General features: G+C 52.6%; 1 protein-coding gene and 1 non-coding gene across 2 annotated transcripts; both read left to right on the plus strand.

Moving 5' to 3' along the window:
- Window positions 1-510: 510 nt before the first annotated feature.
- LOC140645712 (olfactory receptor 14C36-like) lies at window positions 511-15,703 on the plus strand. The gene is made up of 3 exons (XM_072849178.1): window positions 511-561; window positions 1,142-1,199; window positions 14,742-15,703. The coding sequence occupies exons 1-3, from the start codon at window positions 511-513 to the stop codon at window positions 15,701-15,703; spliced, it is 1,071 nt and encodes a 356-aa protein (XP_072705279.1).
- Window positions 3,502-3,575, plus strand: TRNAN-GUU (transfer RNA asparagine (anticodon GUU)). Its single transcript has one exon. It is a non-coding gene; the product is annotated as a tRNA-Asn (tRNA).
- Window positions 15,704-19,423: the final 3,720 nt, after the last annotated feature.

A 19,423-nucleotide genomic window follows, 5' to 3' on the forward strand; every position in this document is an offset into this window, starting at 1 on the left:
GAAGTTCCCACTGACTGGAAAAGGGGAAACATAACCCCCGTTTCTAAAAAGGGAAAAAGGAAGACCGGGGAACTACAGGTCAGTCAGTCTCACCTCTGTGCCTGGCAAGATCATGGAGCAGATCCTCCTGGAAACTCTGCTAAGGCACATGGAAAATTAGGAGATGATTAGTGACAGCCAACATGGCTTCACGAAGGGCAAATCATGCCTGACAAATCTGGTGGCCTTCTACGATGGGGTTACAGCATTGGTGGATAAAGGAAGAGCAGCTGATGTCATCCACCTGGACTTATGCAAAGCATTTGACACTGTCCCACATGACATCCTTGTGTCTTAATTGGAAAGACATGGATTTGACAGCTGGACCAGTCTGTGGATAAGGAAATGTCTGGGTGGTTGCACTCAAAGAGTTGCAGTCAACAGCTTGATGTCCAAGTGGAGACCAGTAATGAGTGGCATTCCACAGGGGTCGGTTTTGGGACTGGCACTGTTTAACGCCTTTCCAGCGACATGGAGAGTGGGATTGAGTGCACCTTCAGCAAGTTTGTGGATGGCAGCAAGGTGAGTGGTCTGGTTGATACTCTAGAGGGAAGGGATGCCATCTGGAGGGACCTTGACAGGCTAGAGAGGTGGGCCCGTGTGAACCTCATGGGGTTCAACAAGACCAAGTGCAAGTTCGTGCACATGGGTTGGGGCAATCCCAAGCACAAATACAGGCAGGGTGGAGAATGGATTGGGAGCAGCCCTGTGGAGAAGGCCTTGGGGGTGTTAGTTGATGAGAAGCTCAACGTGACCCGGCAATGTGCGCTCGCAGCCCAGAAAGCCAATCACATTCTGGTCTGCATCAAAAGAAGCGTGACCAGTGGGTCGAGGGAGGTGATTCTCCCCCTCTACTCTGTTCTCATGAGACCCGCACCTGGAGTACTGTGTTCACCTCTGGGGCCCCCAGCATAAGCAAGACATGGACCTGTTGGACAGAGTATTCAAGGCCAGGGTGGATGGGGCTTTGAGCAACCTTGTCTAGTGCAAGGTGTCCCTGCCCATGGCAGAGGGGTCGGAACCAGATGATCTTTAAGGTCCTTTCCAACCCAAACCATTCTATGATTATAGGATTCTCTGTTTCTATGATTATATGTCTTAGCTCTACACGATGAGTCCCGGAGAAGAAGCAAGACTGCCTAAATGCAACATGCGGATGGGTAGGTGATACCATCAATAAGAAAAACAAATCACCATTGGAGACCAATGAGGAAAGCCAACGTTCTGGATTGAGAACTCCCTGGGAAGAGCAAAATGGAAAGGTTGGGTCCGTGGGTGAAACGTAGGCCTTGCTCTTGCGGTTAGTCTCTGGTTTGAGACAGCTTCCTCAGCAACTTGTGCATCCTTGGAGGGTGATTCCCTGGACCTGCAGCAGGCAGCGGCCAGGTTTCCCAGCAAGGCTTTCCATCCCCCCTTCCAGAAATGGCCATGTCTCTCCATTCAGCATTCATGGATCCCAAAGCACCAGTCTGGGAAAGGCTTCTAGGTGAGGGGAAGGCCTCCCTCAGGCACATCTGTCCTCCTTGAATCCAAGTCTTGTGCAAGGCTCGGGTGGGTGGAGCTCGTTTGGTGCCCACGTTTGTCTGACAGATGGCTGGTTAGTGCCATTACCAAGCAGGGAGTGAGAGATTTGGTCTCAGGACAAGTTGTGCCCAAGGCAGTTGCAGCTCACAGCTGTGGTGCCTCAACTCACTGACCCATGCCTGGGGTCTTTGATAAATAAAGCCCCATACACGGAAATCACCACAGTTAATGTGGGTGACATGATGCCATGGTGCCAACAGGGAAATTTCCAGCCCGTATACTACGTTCAGGAGAAGAAATATTGATCTTCCTCTGCATTGACTCTCACTACCCTGTCACATCTTTCCGCATGTGCTCCTTCAAGGGCCCCCTTCTCAACTTTCTGCAGTCTGCCTGATGGTGCCTTCAGCCAAATCCTGAATTATGTTCCTCCCTGTCCCTTCCTACGTATCTCGCTGAAGGTCTTCCACTAAGGTTACCCACTGTGGAAAGTGGACTTCAGTGGAGGCAACTTGGTCTTCATAGGCAGCTGAGGAATGTCTTTTATTTTTTATTGAACTGTTCCTTTTTTTTCCTTTTTTTTTTTTTTTTTTTGGCAGGTAAGAACCATCCTTCTGTGACTGCACAGCTGGTTCTCCAACTACAGCAGGTGGGAACTGGTGCAAATGCACCTTCAGCTGCAGACTATGGTGGGAAAAGCTTGGATTTGAGAGAGCATGATGCAAGTCCCAGGTGGCTGATGATAGAAATGGCAGGGTGTGTGGCAGGTGGGGGGGGGACAGAGTTTGCCCACACCATGTTGTACAAAAAGGATCTTCCTTTTCCTACATGTCCAGACTTCATCAGGAGACCCATCAGGAGATGAATAGGAATTGGGGAAGGCTGATATCACTTGTTCTGTAAGCAGAAAAGTAAAGAAAAGTGGTGAAAGAAGACATCCTGTTGTATTGATATTTATTACTGAAATCTTCTCCGATTGGCTGCACTCCTGGAGTCTCTCAACTCAGCCCCACAAGACTTGAAGCATTAGGGAGAATTCTGCAGGGAGACTTGGCTTGGTATGGCATTTTGCATGTTAAGGAGCCCTCTGATGCCAAGTTCCTGAACTGCAGGTACCGAAAGAATGAACCGGCCGCTAAAGCAGTGAAAAGCTTCCTGAGGTGCGTCCAAGGCTGGGGAGTGAAGGAGAGGAAGAGGGGAAGGTCAGCTCATGGGGCATGTTGAGCACTGTCTAGCCACCCCACAGCAGAGGGCATTCCCCATCTCCCAGGCTGAGGCATGCACACATGATGGAAACCTCTCCTTTGTGCAGGGGCCTTCAGCCACATTCCCAGGGCAGACCTATTCCTCCTCCACCCACAGACATCAACGGCTTTCCATTGCTGGGCTCACACAAGGTTGGAAGGATTTGCTAAAGCCCTCAACCATCACCTTGCTTCTTGACGAGTTCCCTACACCATCTCTCGCATCCGTATGCACTGCCAATCACTACCTGATCACTACCCGAGAAGCTAAGAAGCTCTCAAGGCTTTCCGTGTCATCCTCAGGGGATGACCACGTTTCTCCTGTCACCATGCGTGCATCCTAAAAACACCAGGTGAGGAAGTGCATCTTGGTGAGGGGAGGACCTCGCCGAGGCACCTCTATGCTCTTGGAGGTCTAAGTGCTTGTGCAAGGCTCCAGGAGGAGTTCCTTTGGTGCCCACCTTTGTATTGCAGATGGATGGTGTGCAGAGGGCAGGGAATGAGAGAGGACTGCTACCAGAAATGCCATGGGAGGGGAGGTCTGGTGCTCAGGGAAAGAAGGATGAAGGGTGGACACTCCGGGTTCTGGTCTTTCTCTTCCCAAGTCACCACTCTGGGTGACAAAGCTCTGCTTCCCTGGCAATGGCCAAACATCTGCCTGCCGAAGGGAAGCACTTCATAGCTCACTTTGGGAGTCTCTGTGGCGCAATTGGTTAGCGCGTTCGGCTGTTAACCGAAAGGATGGTGGTTCGAGCCCACCCAGGGACGGCTTCCCCTTTCCCTGCCTGTGCCAGGGGGCTTGCAACTACATCACCTTGCAGCTCCCTTCCAACCCAAACCCTTCTATGGCTCGATAAAAAGAGGAGCCCCTTCAGTCCCCTCAGCAAAGGCAGACCAAGGAAAACAAACTGAGAGCAATTCCTTACTCTCTTTTGCTTGCGCACGCACCTTTGCTTCACTTATTAAACTGCCTTTGTCTTGACCTATGACTGTTTCTCCCTTTGCCCTTCCAATGCTCTCCCCCCTCCAGCTCAGGGGCACTGAGCGAGCAGCTGCCTGGGGGCTTAGCTGCCAGCTGGGGCCAACCCACCCTGTGATTTGCCTTATTTCTACTGGAACTAAGAACAGCAGCAGTAACATGCTCTAAAAGAAGGTCTTCCTCGTCTTGATGATGGTAAACTCTATTTCTTTGATGTTACTCCTTTCCTTCATTCTTCCTTGGCAAGATAGTTATAATTTCTCAGTATTATAGTCTGGCATGAAGTTGTTAGAACAATACTTTTTCTCTCCTTTCTAACTGTTATCATCCAATGGCAAGACCCCTCAGACAGTATTGTCCCTAAATCATTTCTTTCCTTCCCATTTCCAGTCTCTGTGTGTGTGTGTGTGTGAGGAATTGTTTATCGTGATTATCACATCCCTGACCAGCTCGTCCTTGGTTGCCAGTAGCGGATCCAGGTGAGCACCCAGGGCCTTTGTTGGCCCACTGGGCAGCTGTATTAAGAAGTTGTCCCACGGTGCTCCAGACTGTTTGCACCTTGTTTTGCCTGGTCCGCGGATGCCAGGGCAATTACAGTCCCCCACAGGAACTGGCTCATTGCCCTGCAGACTTCCTTGGGCTGCTGACAGAAGACTTTTCCTCCTTGCTCACTGTCGTGGTTTAGCCCCTGTGCGCAACTAAGCACCACGCAGCCACTCGCTGCCCCTCCCCCCTCACCCCCCGCTTCTATGGGGGAGAGAATCTGAAGAGCACAAGTAAGAAAACTGGTGGAGGACCCCGGGGTGTGCAGGTGCTTGTGATGTCATAGGTGCCTGAGTAGGTGACAGGGCAGGAGCCAGACGTGGCTTCCGCAGGGGCTTGTGATGTCCCTGGTGTCCTGGTAGTTGTTTGGGTAGGAAGGAAGACCTGGCTTTTGCTGGTGCCTGTGATGTCAGTGGTGGCTCTGCAGCTAGTAAGGCAGGAGCATGCAGCTGGCTTGTGCAGGTGCTCGTGATGTCATAGGTGTCTCAGTAGGTGATAGGGCAGAAACAGGCCCCTGGCTTGTACAGCTGCTTCTGATGTCACTGGTGGCTAAGTCCCTGGTTGGGTATGAATGGACACCGGGCTTCCGCAGGTGCTTGTGATGTCACTGTTGGCTGAGTAGCTCTTAGGGCAGGAGCAGGCCCCTGGCTTCTGCACCTTTTTGTGATGTCATAGTTGACTGAGCAGGTGATAGGGCAGGAGCAGGCCCCTGACTTGTGCAGCTGCTTATGACATCATGTTCACAAGTAGTTGATAGGGCAGGAGAAAGTCCCTGGCTTGTGCAGCTGCTTATGATGTCCCTGATGGCTGAGTAGCTGATAGGCCAGTCTGCAGCTGGCTTGTGCACCTGCTTGTGACGTCACTGGTGGCTCTGTAGCAGTGGTGTCAGGCGCATGCAGCTGGCTGGTGCGGGTGCTGGTGGTGTCATAGGTAGCTGAGGAGGTGATAGGGCAGAAGCAGGCACTTGGCTTGTACAGCTGCTTCTGATGTCAGTGGTGGCTAAGTAGCTGATAGGCCAGGAGGATGCACCTGGCTTCCGCAGGTGCTTGTGATGTCATATGTGCTTGACTGGGTGATAGGTTAGGAACCCAAGCCTGGCTTGTGCTGGTGCTTGTGTGGTCATAGGTGTATGAGTAGGCACTGGGTTAGAAGGAGGCATTTGGCTTCTTCCTGTGCTTGCGAGGTCACATGTGCCTTTGTATGAGATAAAGCTGGAGCAGGCGCGCGTCTTGTGCGGGGGCTTGTGATGTCACTGGTGGCTCTGTAGCTCTTAGGGCAGGAGCAGGTCCCAGGCTTGTGCAGGTGCTTGTGATGTGACATGACGCAAGTAGGGTACGGGGCCAGAGGTCGCCCCTGGCGCCTGCATCTCCTTGTGATGACGCTGGTGGCACCGTAGGCAGTAGGGCCAGAGCATGCAGCTGGCTTGTGCAGGTGCTTGTGATGTCAGATGTGCCTGGGTAGGTAAGAGGGCAGGAGAATGCAGCTGGCTTGTGCAGCTGCTTTATCCCCCTCCACTGTACCTAAAAGTTTTGATTGGGTGGAGCCAGCTCGATTGGCGGATCCCCTGGTGTTGACTAACCAGGTGGCCTTTGCTAAATGTGTATCCCAATGGTTGCACGTCCCAGCACCCAGTGCTCGCAGTGTAGTCTTTAACAGCCCATTGTATCCTTCGATTTTCCCGGAGGCTGGTGCATGATAGGGGATGTGATATACCCACTCAGTGCCATGCTCTTTGGCCCTGGTGTCTATGAGGTTGTTTTGGAAATGAGTCTGTTGTCTGACTCAATTCTTTCTTGGGTGCCATGTCGCCATAGGACTTGCTTTCCAAGGCCCAGGAGGAGTGTTCCAGGTAGTGGCATGGGGCACGGGATATGTTTCCAGCCATCCGGCCGTTTCTTTCACCATTGTAAGCACATGGCGTTTGCCTTGGCGGGGGTGTGGGAGTGTGATATAATGGATCTGCCAGGCCTCCCCAGATTTATATTTCAGCCATCGTCCTCCACACCACAGAGGCTTTAACCGCTTGGCTTGTTTGATTGCAGCGCATGTTTCACATTCATGGATAACCTGTGCAAGAGTGGCCATGGTCAAGTCCACCCCTCAGTCATGAGCCCACCTATGTGTTGCATCTCCTCCTTGATGGCCTGAGGTGCCATGGGCCCACAGAGCTGTAAATCATTCACCCTTCTGTTGCCAGTCCAGATCCACCTGAGCCACCTCAATCTGAGCAGCCTGATCCACCTGCTGGTTGTTTTGATGTTCCTCAGTGGCCCGACTCTTGGGGACGTGAGCATCTACGTGACGTACTTTTACAACCAGGATCTCTACTCAGGCAGCATTATTTTGCTACTGATTGCTCTGCTTCCATTGCTGTAACCACCCTCACAGGGCATTGGCCACCATCCATGAGTCAGTACAGAGATAAAGCACTGGTCACTTTTCTCGGTCAGCAATGTTTAATGCTAAGCTGGATGGCCTTTAGTTCTGCAAATTGCTCGATTCACCTCCAGCAGTTTCTACAACTGGTCATATAGGACTCCATACAGCAGCTTTCCATCTCCGATGCTTTCCTACAATACGATGCTTTCCTACAAATTTCCTACCTTTGCCTTCTGGCCAGTCCATGATCGCTTCCAAGATTCCTGGGCGACTGGGGTTTCCTATCTGAGCCTGTTGTGAGATCTGTGCAACCCACCTACTCCACGTAGCATCAGTTGCATGATGTGTAGAGGGGACCCTCCCTTTGAACACACAGCCCAGCACTGGCAGTCGAGGTGCCAGGAGGAGCTGTGCTTCAGTACCAACCACTTCCGAAGCAGCTCGAACCCCTTCATATGCTGCCCCAATATCTCTTTTTCATTTGGAATCTAGCGGGCCTCGCATCCTCTGTATCCCCGAGTCCAAAATCCTAGAGGTCGACCTCGAGTGTCCCCTGGTGCTTTCTGCCAGAGGCTCCAGGTAGGGCCATTCTCCCTGGCTGCGGTGCAGAGCAAGTTTTTTACATCTTGCCCTGCCTGGACTGGCCCAAGGGCTACTGCATGAACTACCTCCCGTTTAATTTGTTCAAAGGCTTGGCGTTGCTCAGGGGCCCATTTGAAATTGTTCTTCTTCCGCGTCACTTGGTAGAGAGGGCTTATGATGAGATTGTAATTTGGAATATGCATTCTCCAAAAACCCACAACGCCTAAGAAAGCTTGTGTTTCCTTTTTGCTAGTTGGTGGAGACATGGCTGTTATTTTGTTGATCACATCCATTGGGATCTGACGATGTCCATCTTGCCATTTTATTCCTAAAAACTGGATCTCCTGTGCAGGGCCCTTGACCTTACTTTGTTTTATGGCAAAACCGGCTTTCAGGTGGATTTGGACTATTTTCTTCCCTTTCTCAAAAACTTCCTCTGCTGTATTGCCCCACACGATAATGTCATCAATGTATTGCAGATGTTCTGGAGCTTCACCCTGTTCCAGTGTCGTCTGGATCAGCCCATGGCAAATGGTGGGGCTGTGTTTCCACCCCTGGGGCAGTCGATTCCAAGTGTACTGAACACCCCTCCAAGTGAAAGCAAACTGTGGCCTGCACTCTGCTGCCAAAGGGATTGAGAAGAATGCATTAGCAATATCACTTGTAGCATACCATTTGGCTGCTTTTGACTCCAGTTCCTATTGAAGTTCCAGCATGCCTGTCACGGCAGCACTCAGTGGCGGCATGACTTCAGTCAGGCCACGATAATCTACTGTTAGTCTCCACTCTCCATTAGTCTTTTGCACTGGTCATACAGGACTGTTAAAGGGTGAGTCTTACTGATCCCTCCTGGGCTCTCGAGTCGATGAATCAGCTCATGGATGGGAATCAGGGAGTCTTGGTTGGTGCGATATTGCTGCCAGTGCACTGTTGTGGTAGCAATCAGCACCTGTTGTTCGTTGACCTTCAGCAACCCCACAACAGAAGGGTCCTCCGAAAGACTGGGCAGGGTGGACAGCTGTTTAATTTCCTCCGTCTCCAAGGCAGCTATACCAAAAGCCCACTGGTAAAACCTTTTGGGTCCTCGAAATACCCTCTCCTGAGGCAGTCTATGCCAAAGATGCATGGAGCCTCTGGGCCACTCACAATGCTGAAGCTGAAGATTCTGAGCACTGTGACACTTTTGGATGAAATGAGATGTGGTGGCACAGCTTGCTCACCTGGGCTGCTGCAGCGGAGGGATAAAGGCTGTGCCGGAGAGAGTGACAGGGAGGACGAGGATGGAGGATGGCCTCTGTGTCAAGGGGCAGCTCCGATGGATGAAGCTCCTCTATAGGATGGGCAACTGCTGAGGTTTGTCCCTGTGAATCTTGCCAATTGGCTTCATGTACTGCCAAGACTTTGTATCTGTTGCTGGTTGGTACGCAGGGGGAAACGGCTGGACGTGATATCCTGCTGCCATGGGTCACCAGAGACCATGGTGCCTCCTTCTCCAAGATGCTGTCTATTCACTGTTGACACTCCTTGCCTGGTAGTCCTTGGAGGTCAGTGCCATGGGGTTCCAATATTTCTTCTTGCAATGCCTCAAATAAGATTCTGTCTATTTCTTGTTCCCCCTCTCTTATACAGCATCACCTCCTGACTGCTTCCCACAGCTCCTCCACCCGCTGCCTGAGGGACTCCACCAGAGCACACCTTGCGCAGGTGGAGCTTGCACCCTCCTCCACCCAGGAGCGTGGGGTACAGACTTTACAGCCCTCCACCTGGACAGCAGCTTCCCTGAGAGGAAGCCCTGTCTGAGTGGCCACCTCCACTCATCCCAGGCTAGGCTGGCTAGGGAGAGGGTGCCCAGCTGCTGCAGAGCACAGCCCTCACCTGGTTGCTGCCACCATGCTTCTGATGACCTCAAAGCACTGCCTAAGAAGCCTTTCTAATTCCCTGGAGACCTCAAGCTGCTGGGTAGGTTTGCACAGCTGACAGCTAGCTGGGGTGACCATTGGGGCTGCAGCCTAAGCCTGTGTTTGAGCAGAGCAGGCAGCAGCCCCACAACTGGAAGAGTGCTCTGCCCTTCTCACGCGCCCTTCCATGCAAAGCGCTGGGCAAACTACTGTTTGCAGCGCTCCTGCTCCCTGGCGCTCCCCAGGGGCTTCTTTTATGCGGCTTCCTGGAGGAGGAATCAGCAGTGCCCGTGCCACCTGAAGACTCACGGTGTCAGTTTTGCAAGCCCACCCTCTGATCCATTTTAGAGGTGCGCTTTAGCATGGGAAATCCTGCCTGGTGGTGATCATATCGGTTACTTCGACCTTGCCTACAGAAGATGCTCGGCAGGACTAATGGAGACGCGGACTGCTATTTTGCAAAGATAGGCCTTTAGGCAGATTAAGACTTGTCTCATGCAAAACATACAGACACCCCAACGCTTACAGTCTGGAGCTCCACCAGATGTGCTTCCCAGGGAATGGGATGGCAGAGGATAAGAAAGGGATGGCTTGGCAACCACCCTGGGATTTGGGAAACTAGGGAGTGCTCTCCTCTTCCCCACCACTGCTTTTCTCGGTGAGATGCTTAAGAAAACTCGACCAGCTAGGTGTAAATTCACAGTTGCGTCACCTAACTCATGTCTAATTGCAGCCAATGGAGTTGTGCAGTTCAAATGTTGAGCTTTCATTGGAGCCCAAGGCATTTCCTCCACTCAAACTATCTGCACCCCCACCTGACCCTGACTACTGTGTGAAACAAGGGGCCCGGCCCTTCCGGCAGGATGGGGAAAAGCTTGAACTTCTCCCTCATCCTGCACTATGCATCACAGTGAAGAGTCTGGCTCTGTCTGCTACCAAGATGCAGGCATTCAAAAGCCATGGGCTGCTCTGAGGTGCCCCTGAAGCCTTCCCTTCCGCAGGCTGAACAAGCTCAGCTCCTTCAGCCCCTTCTCAGAAGGCAAGTGCCCCAGCCCTAGACCATCTTGGTGGCCCTCTGCTGAACTCACTTCAGTTTCCTCATCTCTCTCCCTTTTATTGAGGGCCACAAATCTGGATGCAGTACCTACCTGTAGTCTAACGAGTCCTGAGTAGAGGACGATCAACACATCCCCAGTCTCCTGGCTATGCTCCTCTTCATATAGCCCACCACACTGCTGGCCTTCCTCAGTGCTGACTTGTCTTTTGCCTAATGGCCCTCAGGAACTCCAGCACCTTTTCTGCAGAGCTACTCCCAAGCCAGGTAGTCCCCAGCCTGTCCCATTGCAGGGGCTCAGTCTACCGCTGGTGCAGGGCTCTGCATTTCTCCGTGCTGGTTTTCATGAGGCTCCTGTTGGCCCATGCCTTTGAGCCTACCTAGGTCCTTCTGGATGGCAGCCTTGCCCTGGTGTGTCAACCAGTCCCACCACCTGGGTACCACCTGCAGACTTCACAAGAAAGACCTCCAGGTCATTAGAAAAATGTTAAACGAGAGGGGTCCCAGGACCCTCCAGGACTCCCCTTGCCACCAGCCTCCAGCTGGAATATTTCTCATTAACTGACTTTCCGAGAGCAACTCTCTGACCACTTTTTACCAACGTAAATATTCACCAATGCAGCCCATTATGTGCTACCTTGGAGACAAGGCTCCTGTGGGGGATGGTGTTAAAAGCCTTGCTCAAGGCAAGGGAAATGACATCTACTGCTCTTCCCTGATGCAGAAATCCAGGCCTGTCATCAGAAAAGGCAGAAGTGTAGCTTGGGTGTGATCCACCCTACATAAAGCCATGCTGGCTGTTCTCAGTCACTGTCTTCTTCATGGCCCAGAAATGTGACCCAGGAGGACATGCTCTGTGACACACTTTTTGTGCAACATTTGCTTTTCACCAATGACCAGATAGTTCCCTTCATCTCCACGACCAGTCGAGGATGATACACGATGGCCTCACTGTGACATGGACCTGTTCTCTCAGCACTCTTGGGTGCAGCCCCTGCAGTACCATGGTCTCTTCATAGAATCATAGAACGGATTTAGTTGGAAGGGACCTTTAAAGATCATGTAGTCCAACCCCCTGCCATTGCTCAGGGACAGCTTTCACTCGTTCACGCTGCTCAGAGCCCTGTCCACCCAGATGAAGGGGGGCTTTTTCACTTCTCTCCCATCCTGCTGGGGAAGGGGGGAAGGGAGCAAGGGAACAAATGGGTGCATGCTTAGTGGCTGGCCATGCTCAACCCAGCAGACCCCTGAAATGTCACCAAGTGGCTTTGCGTGAGCAACTGACTCCCTCCCTCCATCTCCATTGACTCTAGTGGGAGCTTAGTCAAGGAGCTCCCATGCAGACACCTCTTTTCTGCGCACCTGACCTGAGGGAAAGGGAATCACAACTCCTGTGGGTTTGTGGCATGAACTGGAGGGAGATGAATCACCTGAGAGCCTGGAAGCCTGTAACCAAAGTCTGACTTCTGCATCGACTCATTTGCATCACTGCCTTCCATGGGGAAACAAACCCCTCCCTCTCACTGCCTAGTATTTGGGGAGGAATAGGGGTTTTCAGAGGGAGAACTTGTCACCTCTTTTAGTCAACCGTTCTCTGAAAGGACAAATCACAGGGCTGGGCTCCACCGCTCTCTCCCCAGATTAGAGACACGATGTAGGTGTTTAGTTCAGCCTCCTTCCAAGAAGGTTCCCCAGGAGGGACCCTGCTGCTTTGTCAGCACTGGACACCAGGGAGCTTCTCAAGGAGTCTGTGGGGCACAGAGAGTCACACCTTCAGCTGCCCTTGTGCTCCTGGGCTGGCACAAGCTCCTGGGACTGAGAGAGCTCATGGCAACGGATGCATGGCACCTGCAGAAAGACAGCTGAGTCCAGCAGCAGCTCCTCTGCAAAGAGCAGCAGGGCTCAGGGCACTGCCTGCAGGTGACGAGACAGGATGAGCAGCTCGGAGAGAAGTAAAAGGCAGCCTGGGGTGGGAGGACGGAGGAGGGCTCATAGCTGGAGAGATCTTCCCAGTCCTTGACACAGTAAGTCTCTGGCTGCAGGGCAGTGCAGCTGCTGTTCCCAAAGAGGTCTTCCGAAGCTGCCACATCTGACGGGCATGGGATCTGTCAGGATGGCTCTCACAGCTTCTCAGGGGTGATTGAGAAGGGCAAACTCCCCACAGCACTGCAGAAGGTCTGGGTGGAAGGAGCAACCCCTGGCAGGGCAGGGTCATTCTTCCATCCGGAGGGTGTTATGTGGGACGGGGATGCTCACAGCTCTAGCTAACCATTTCTAGATGGGGACTTTTCAAGGGGAAGGTAAAGTCACCAGGTACCTGAAAGCTCTTGCCTGACTTTGGGTTGCTTTGGCTTTTGGGTTTGGGTTTTGGGGGTTTGGGGGGTTTTTTGTTTTTCAGTTTTCCCCCATTGTCAACAGTGAGATGGAAACAGTATTAGGGGTTTAGGTTTGGGGGTGAGACTCCTAAAATGTTACTCTGAAAGATCAAGGGGTGTGTGAGGAACCTCAGGAAGTCCCTTCAGCCTCCCCTGCCCCCCCAACCTATAGGCAGCACCAACATCTCCTTGGCAGTTGCCATCCTTCTCATCGGGGCTTTTCTGAACTGCTCCTTAGCAGCTGCAAACACAGAGCTGCTCCTGAAAACCTCTCTCCCGGGAGGTTTCTGGAGGGCAGAACTGAGCACACAGAGGGTGGGATGGGGTCTGTGAGCATGGACAGGGAAAAGGCACAGGAGCAGAGAAACAGCTCTGCTCCTCCGTCTCCCGTGGGAGACGGGATCTGGACGATGCCCTTTCAGCCTGTCCGGTGCAGACATCTGCCTCTGAGCATGGCCCCCCTTGTCTCCTCTCCCACCCAACAGAGTGCTCTACCCTCCAGGCCATGAGGTCTAAGGCATGAGCCTCCTCCTCTGCAGTTAGGTCTCCAGCAGAAGAGAGGTGCATCTCTCCCGCAACATGCTCTTTTCCTGCTGCATGACAAAGGGGCTGACAGCAACTGGCTGGCAATGTCACCATCCGGACATTGATACGGGGGAAGGCTTTCCTGAGAGCCCGCCTGTCTCTCGCTCTCTCCATGCCTCCTTTGGCAGGAGGAGCACGGCGATGATCCCTGTTTCTCCATCTCTCCCTGCTGCTCTGGTCCCTGTTTTCAAGATCGATGGGACAAAGGGCAGGGCGCTCAGCTGCGGTTCAGCTACTGGCCCTGAGAGTCCTTCCATGCAGGTGACTTCCTTTACGGCAGTGAGATGTCCAACCCCACTTCTAAAGTGTGGAGCTGTGGCAATGCAGTGTGTGGGGTTGGGGAATGAGCCCACTCTCTTTTAAAGAGAGCCCCACCTTCAGGACACCTGCCTGTCCCCCTGGCGTGTCCTGGCAGGCTCTGGTTAGTGCTGCAGAAGAGCACAGCTCTCCTGGAAGGTCCTTCTGGTAGCTGACAGTCCCTGGTTTGCTCATCTGAGTCAGGAGCCTCTTCACATCCTCCCTGCCACTCTCTCCCTATCAGGGCTGAGAACGAGACAGCTCTTTGGAGATCTGCCCTCTGAAACTGGACTCCTCTCTTCTTTGCACAGTCTAGATTCCTTTGCAGAGTGAGCTCTGAGTGCACTCGTCCTCTAGCTGAGAGAGGTGCCAGCACAGGGCAGTTGTGAGCAAGACCACTGAGTGCACCCGCTCTCTTGAGGCTGCACTAGGTTACAGGGAGCTTTTTTGGTCTCGAGGGACTGCCCAGTGTTTACCCTGAGAGCTAAGGAAAAGCTGAGAATTTCTACCATTGCAATGAACACCAGACACAGGTACCTAAACGAGTCTACTCTTCTAGAGTCTCTACTCACCTACGCAACCTCATTCCCTGCAAAACAGGCAGTGAAACTGCTGAATCTTCACCTCTTGAAAAATGTATGCATTGGAGCTTACATTTCTATGCAGGCATGTCTTGCACTCTGTTATCCAGCCAGTGCCTGGAGAAATAGTGGATGCGGTGTATTGATGTGTGGACAGGGATAAAGCCCTCTGCAATGGGCCACGTCACCTCTGCCTCCTGCCTTTCCTTGCCTTGCAAGAGACCTGATAGTGGTAGATTGAAATCTGTCAAGGAAGGAAAAGTAGGAGGCTATGAATACTGTCCTCTTGCCTCCAAGAAGCAGCTGGGCGTGGTCCTCATTTCACCTCTCATGGTGGTCAAGAGGAATATACCTGCTGGGTGACAAGACTAAGCCCTCCTCAGTCAGCTCAGGGCGTCCTGCCCCTGGAACAACAATCAAAAGGCTTTTTGCCACCTCTGTGTTAACACTGCTGCAGAGCAGGACTACCTCCTTTGGACCCATGGGCAGAGGACTCTGATCCTCACAGCGCACGCAGCCAGCACAAACTGGAGTTCCAGCTAGACACCTGACAGAATGTCCCCCAGAGAACTAGGAAGGCAATGGGCAGAGTTTCTGTGTCAAATGCAATGGGTTTTGTTCAAGCAGGTCTGTTTGAACTTGTCTTTTCCTCCTTGGACAGTCACGCACTCTTGGAAGGAGCAAATGTCCAACCACAGCAGCCCCATCACCCAGTTCCTCCTCCTGGCATTTGCAGACATGCAGGAGCTGCAGCTCTTGCACTTCTGGCTCTTCCTGGGCATCTACCTGGCTGCCCTCCTGGGCAACGGCCTCATCATCACCGCCATAGCCTGTGACCACCATCTCCACACCCCCATGTACTTCTTCCTCCTCAACCTCTCCCTCCTCGACTTGGGCTCCATCTCCACCACTGTCCCCAAATCCATGGCCAATTCCCTCTGGGACACCAGGACCATTTCCTATGGAGGATGTGCTGCCCAGGTCTTTTGGTTTCTCTTCTTTGTTTCTTCAGAGTATTATCTGCTGACTGTCATGGCCTATGACCGCTATGTAGCCATCTGCAAACCCCTGCACTATGTGACCATCATGGACAGCCGAGCTTGCATCAAAGTGGCAGCAGCTGCCTGGGGCAGTGGTTTCCTCAATGCGGTGCTGCACATTGGAAACACATTTTCCATTCCATTCTGCCAAGGCAATGCTGTGGACCAGTTCTTCTGTGAAATCCCCCAGCTCCTCAAGCTCTCCTGCTCGGACTCCTACGTCAGGAAAGCTGGGTTTACTGTGGTCAGTCTTTGCATAGCTTGTGGGTGTTTTCTCTTCCTTGTCCTGTCCTATGTGCAGATATTCACGGTTGTGCTGAGGATCCCCTCTGAGCAGGGACGCCACAAAGCCTTTTCCACATGCCTCCCTCACGTGGCCGTGGTCTCCCTGTTTGCCAGCTCTGCCATGTTTGCCTACCTGCAGTCCCACTCAATCTCATCCCCAGCTCTGAATCTTGTGGTGGCCGTTCTGTATGCAGTGGTGCCTCCAGCAGTGAACCCCGTCATCTACAGCATGAGGAATCAGGAGCTCAAAGAGGCACTAAAGAGACTGATCCACTGTCTGCTGTTGCAGCAGGAATAAGCTGCCCTTCTCTTTCCACAGGCGATTCCAAGTTTGTCTCAGGCCAGGCTTGATTATTTGGTTCTTTTCTTCTCTGCTTGAACATTATCTTTGGAAACCAGGTTTTGGAGTCACCGTGCTTCTCCAGAGGCAAGAGCCTGAGCTGTGTGAGCCAGAGGCCTTCTGTAAATGTGCCTAGCGCTGTGTCAGAGCTGGCCTTCCTAATAGCATCTCTTTAATAAAAGGTGTCTCCTCAGTTCAGTGCCTGAAGCCTGGGCTCTTCTTGCTCTGCGTCACTGGGAAGGGAGGCTTGAGAGTGGCACCAGTTAGTGAGGTGCCCCAGAAGCAGGACATTTATGCTGGCCTGGGGAGTGGGGCTGGTAAGGCAGTCAAGGGGAGGTTGCTAGCCTGGGGACACAAGGTGTGAAAAAGAGAGTGAGCAGCCTCCATTTCCTCATGCCATTGGTGGCTCCCAGGCTTGGCGCTGGTGGGGAGCAGACACCCACTCTCTTCTACTCCAGTAGCTGCTGTGCCCATGAGAGGGGCTCAGGCCTGGTGTCAGAACAAGAGGTGCCCCTTCCAAGAAGGAAAACCTGGACTTTGCACCCAAAAATGAGGAAAAAACCCCTCCTTTGCCTGTGTGCAGCCAGTTGTCTAAGGAAGGCAGGTGGGCATTGGTGCCAAGGAGCTGTAACATGCGGCTGCAGACTTCAGTGGAGAAGTCTGATGGAAGGAGAAGTGATGCAAGTCCCAGGTGTTTGATGAGAGAAACGGCAGGCTTGGGGAGGGAAGGAGCAAGCTTGAGCATCGTCTCAGACCTCAAGGGACTGCTTCTCCTGCCTGTCCCATCCTCCTTAGGAGGCACAGTGGATCAATATCAATTGCAGAACGCTGCTATCAGCTCTCCTCTAAAGTGAAAAGTAATAAAATGTATCCATGAAAATAAAAAATCATTTTTTGTAAAGTGCTCTTTGAAGTCTTCCTCTTAAGCAAGAAGTGCCTACAAGGCCCCTTGAGGGAGAAATCTGCCAAACCCTCTCCAGGATCTCAAGAAGCTGGGGTGCCTCTCTAAAGTGCCTGTAGAGTAATGCACACAGGATGGGGAATCAACACGACGAGTTAGAGGTCTGTGGGCAGTTGCAGGGCTACGATCTTACTGGCATCATGGGGACATGGCGGGATGGCTCCCACGACTGGAGTGTTGCACAGAGGGGTACAGCTCTTTTGGAAGGACTGTATGGCAAGACGAGGAGGGGGAGTTGCCCTTTATGTGAGAGAGCAGCTGAAGTGGCTGGACATCTGCCTGGGGATGGGTGAGGAGCCAGCTGAGAGCTTATGGGTTAGGATTCAAGGGAGCACTAGCTATCTCCAGAGACCCTTTGCAACCCCAACTATTTTGTGATTCTGTGATGGTGTAATGCCTGGTAGTGTTTCTGAGAACTCTTCTGTCCTTTCCCCGCACTGGTGGGACTCCCGGTGCCCATGGAGCAGAGGCCTCCTTTTGAGGATGACCTCATTCACCGTGTAACTCTGAGGAAAAGGTGCACCAGGGGTTACAAATGCCAGCAATGCCTCAACACACAGCAGTATCCCCTACCCTGCCTGCTGTGTCCAGCTCCTTCCTCCTTGAGGATTTGAGTTGGAAGGGCCCTCTGGAGGTCTCCAGTACCATGATATGCTCTGAGCATGGAGAACTTTAGAGTTACATCTGATTGGTCAATGCTTTCTCCAGGTGAGTTTTGAAAATCTTTGCGCCCCTGAACCAGTGCTGACCCACTCTCATGATTATACAAATATATCTCTATAACTTTTTCTTTCCTTAACCTCATGTGAAATTTCCCTTCCTGCTTCTTGTCCTTGCAATCTCTTGTCCTTTCCTTTCCGTCATGATCCCCAACCAGATCATCAGCCCTACTCAGACCAAGGACTGTCACAACCTGCTCGCCAAGCACAGCCTCTCTGGGATCCTCAGGGCCATGCAGGCACACCACGCTGGCCAGCTCCAAGCAGAGGCATAGACTGCAGAAGGATTGTGGTAGTGGTTGTGAGCTGGCAACAAGGTGGAGAGAGGGGTGTGGAATAATTGACTGGACTTAGAACGCTGTCAAATTACTTTAGCGCTGTCACCTTAATCAACTTTGCGAAGCTGTTTCAGTGAAAGCCCTGAGAGGGCTCTGACAGGCAAATGTTGGTTCTGATGGGTGGCTACATATACCGTCCTTAGAAAATATACCGTTGACCAAGTCTGAGACTAAGACTGGACCTAGCCACACCTAGACTCCTCTCTGAGAAGGAGTTCAGAAAGCAAGGGGGTCCTGTCTGAACCTCGTGACTCAACGGGAGGGTTCCCCCCCCCAGCCACTCCTCAGACTCCTACGCAACAGTGACTTTTAACACAAGAAGGGGCCATGGCAGGGGGTCAGCAGAGAAGAGCTCCAGCAGTGTTAAAGGAGAAGCCGCTGCCCGAGCATTCACACACCATTCAGGGAGTCGCACACACACCACTCGAGACTGTAACCACTAGGACCAGAGTCCCTTTGCAGCAGCAGCTCCACTGAGCTGATGGGTGCCCCTTTTCAACTCCTCGCTCACATACACTCGCTCTCGGGTGCATTCTCTCCCCTCTGGCTCGACCCTAGGTTTCCCGAAGCAGAGTCTCCGAGACGACACACGCCAGGCGAATTTATTGGTACAGCAGTGAAAACAGCTCCAGCTGGGTGCCTCCGGAGAGGGACCCAGAACAAAGAAATCCCTGGGTAATTAGACCCTGTAAGGTATATCTAAGGTATACATAAGGTATCTAAATTCCCCTCCCCTCAGGAGACTGTTCGGACCAAGTTAGTATTTGGGTCTGGGGTCTTCCCGTTCTTCATTGGGCCCTTTCATTGTCTCTTGGCAGGCCGATCTTCTCTTATCTCTAAGATCGCAGCTTCTGCTAAGGTTGAAGCCTCCTCATCTTTCTGGTTTGCACGGGTTTTGGGGGCCAAGTAAAAGTGCAGTGCACGGTCGGTGGATCTGGGTGAAAGTTCTTGTGGCCTAAGACTTCAGCAAGCCTTGCTACTAATGCTAAAGTGACTACTACAACAAGCAGCTCCCCTTCGCACCCAGTGGTGCTCCTGAGCGAGGATGGTCACATAGGAGGGGAGGCACTGTGAGCTGTGGTGCCGGGAACCGACGCTTGCCGCTGTGTCTTGGAGCTCCTGGCAGGCGGTGCTGGTGGCTGCAGCCCCCAAGACACCCCCAACCCTGTGAGCAGCCGTGAGTCCTCTCCCAACCATTGGGAGCAGCTCTGGCTTGAGAAGGTCTGCTGGCAGAGCTGGGGTTGTGGTGCCCACCCTATGCTTCCAACTCATGGTGCCTCTTGGGATCCCAGAGTCATTGCAGTGACTGGGGTGACAGCCCTGCCTGGCTGGTGTTTGAAGGTAATTTGGGGATGTCCTGGCAGCGTGGCTCATGTTCACATGCTAATCCCTGCACCAGCACAGCCTTGCTGCCCCACATGTGGCCCCCCAGCCCAAGTGTGCAGGCACCACATGGTGCAGGATGCATTCAGGGCTGGGGAAACATCCCCCTGCCATGGTCTGCACAACAGATGAAAAATACAAAGGGCCAGGATGGGGGGTGACTTTTGGGGGTTAGAGCCAGCACACAAGGTGGGGGAGGTTGTCCCAAGGACATGTGCTAGGCACATGGACTGAGTAAGGGACAGCAGCAAATTCACAGGTCTGCTGGGTCATGCTT

This window comes from Ciconia boyciana, unplaced genomic scaffold (assembly GCF_034638445.1).
Source record: "Ciconia boyciana unplaced genomic scaffold, ASM3463844v1 HiC_scaffold_37, whole genome shotgun sequence".
Lineage (NCBI taxonomy): Eukaryota > Metazoa > Chordata > Aves > Ciconiiformes > Ciconiidae > Ciconia > Ciconia boyciana.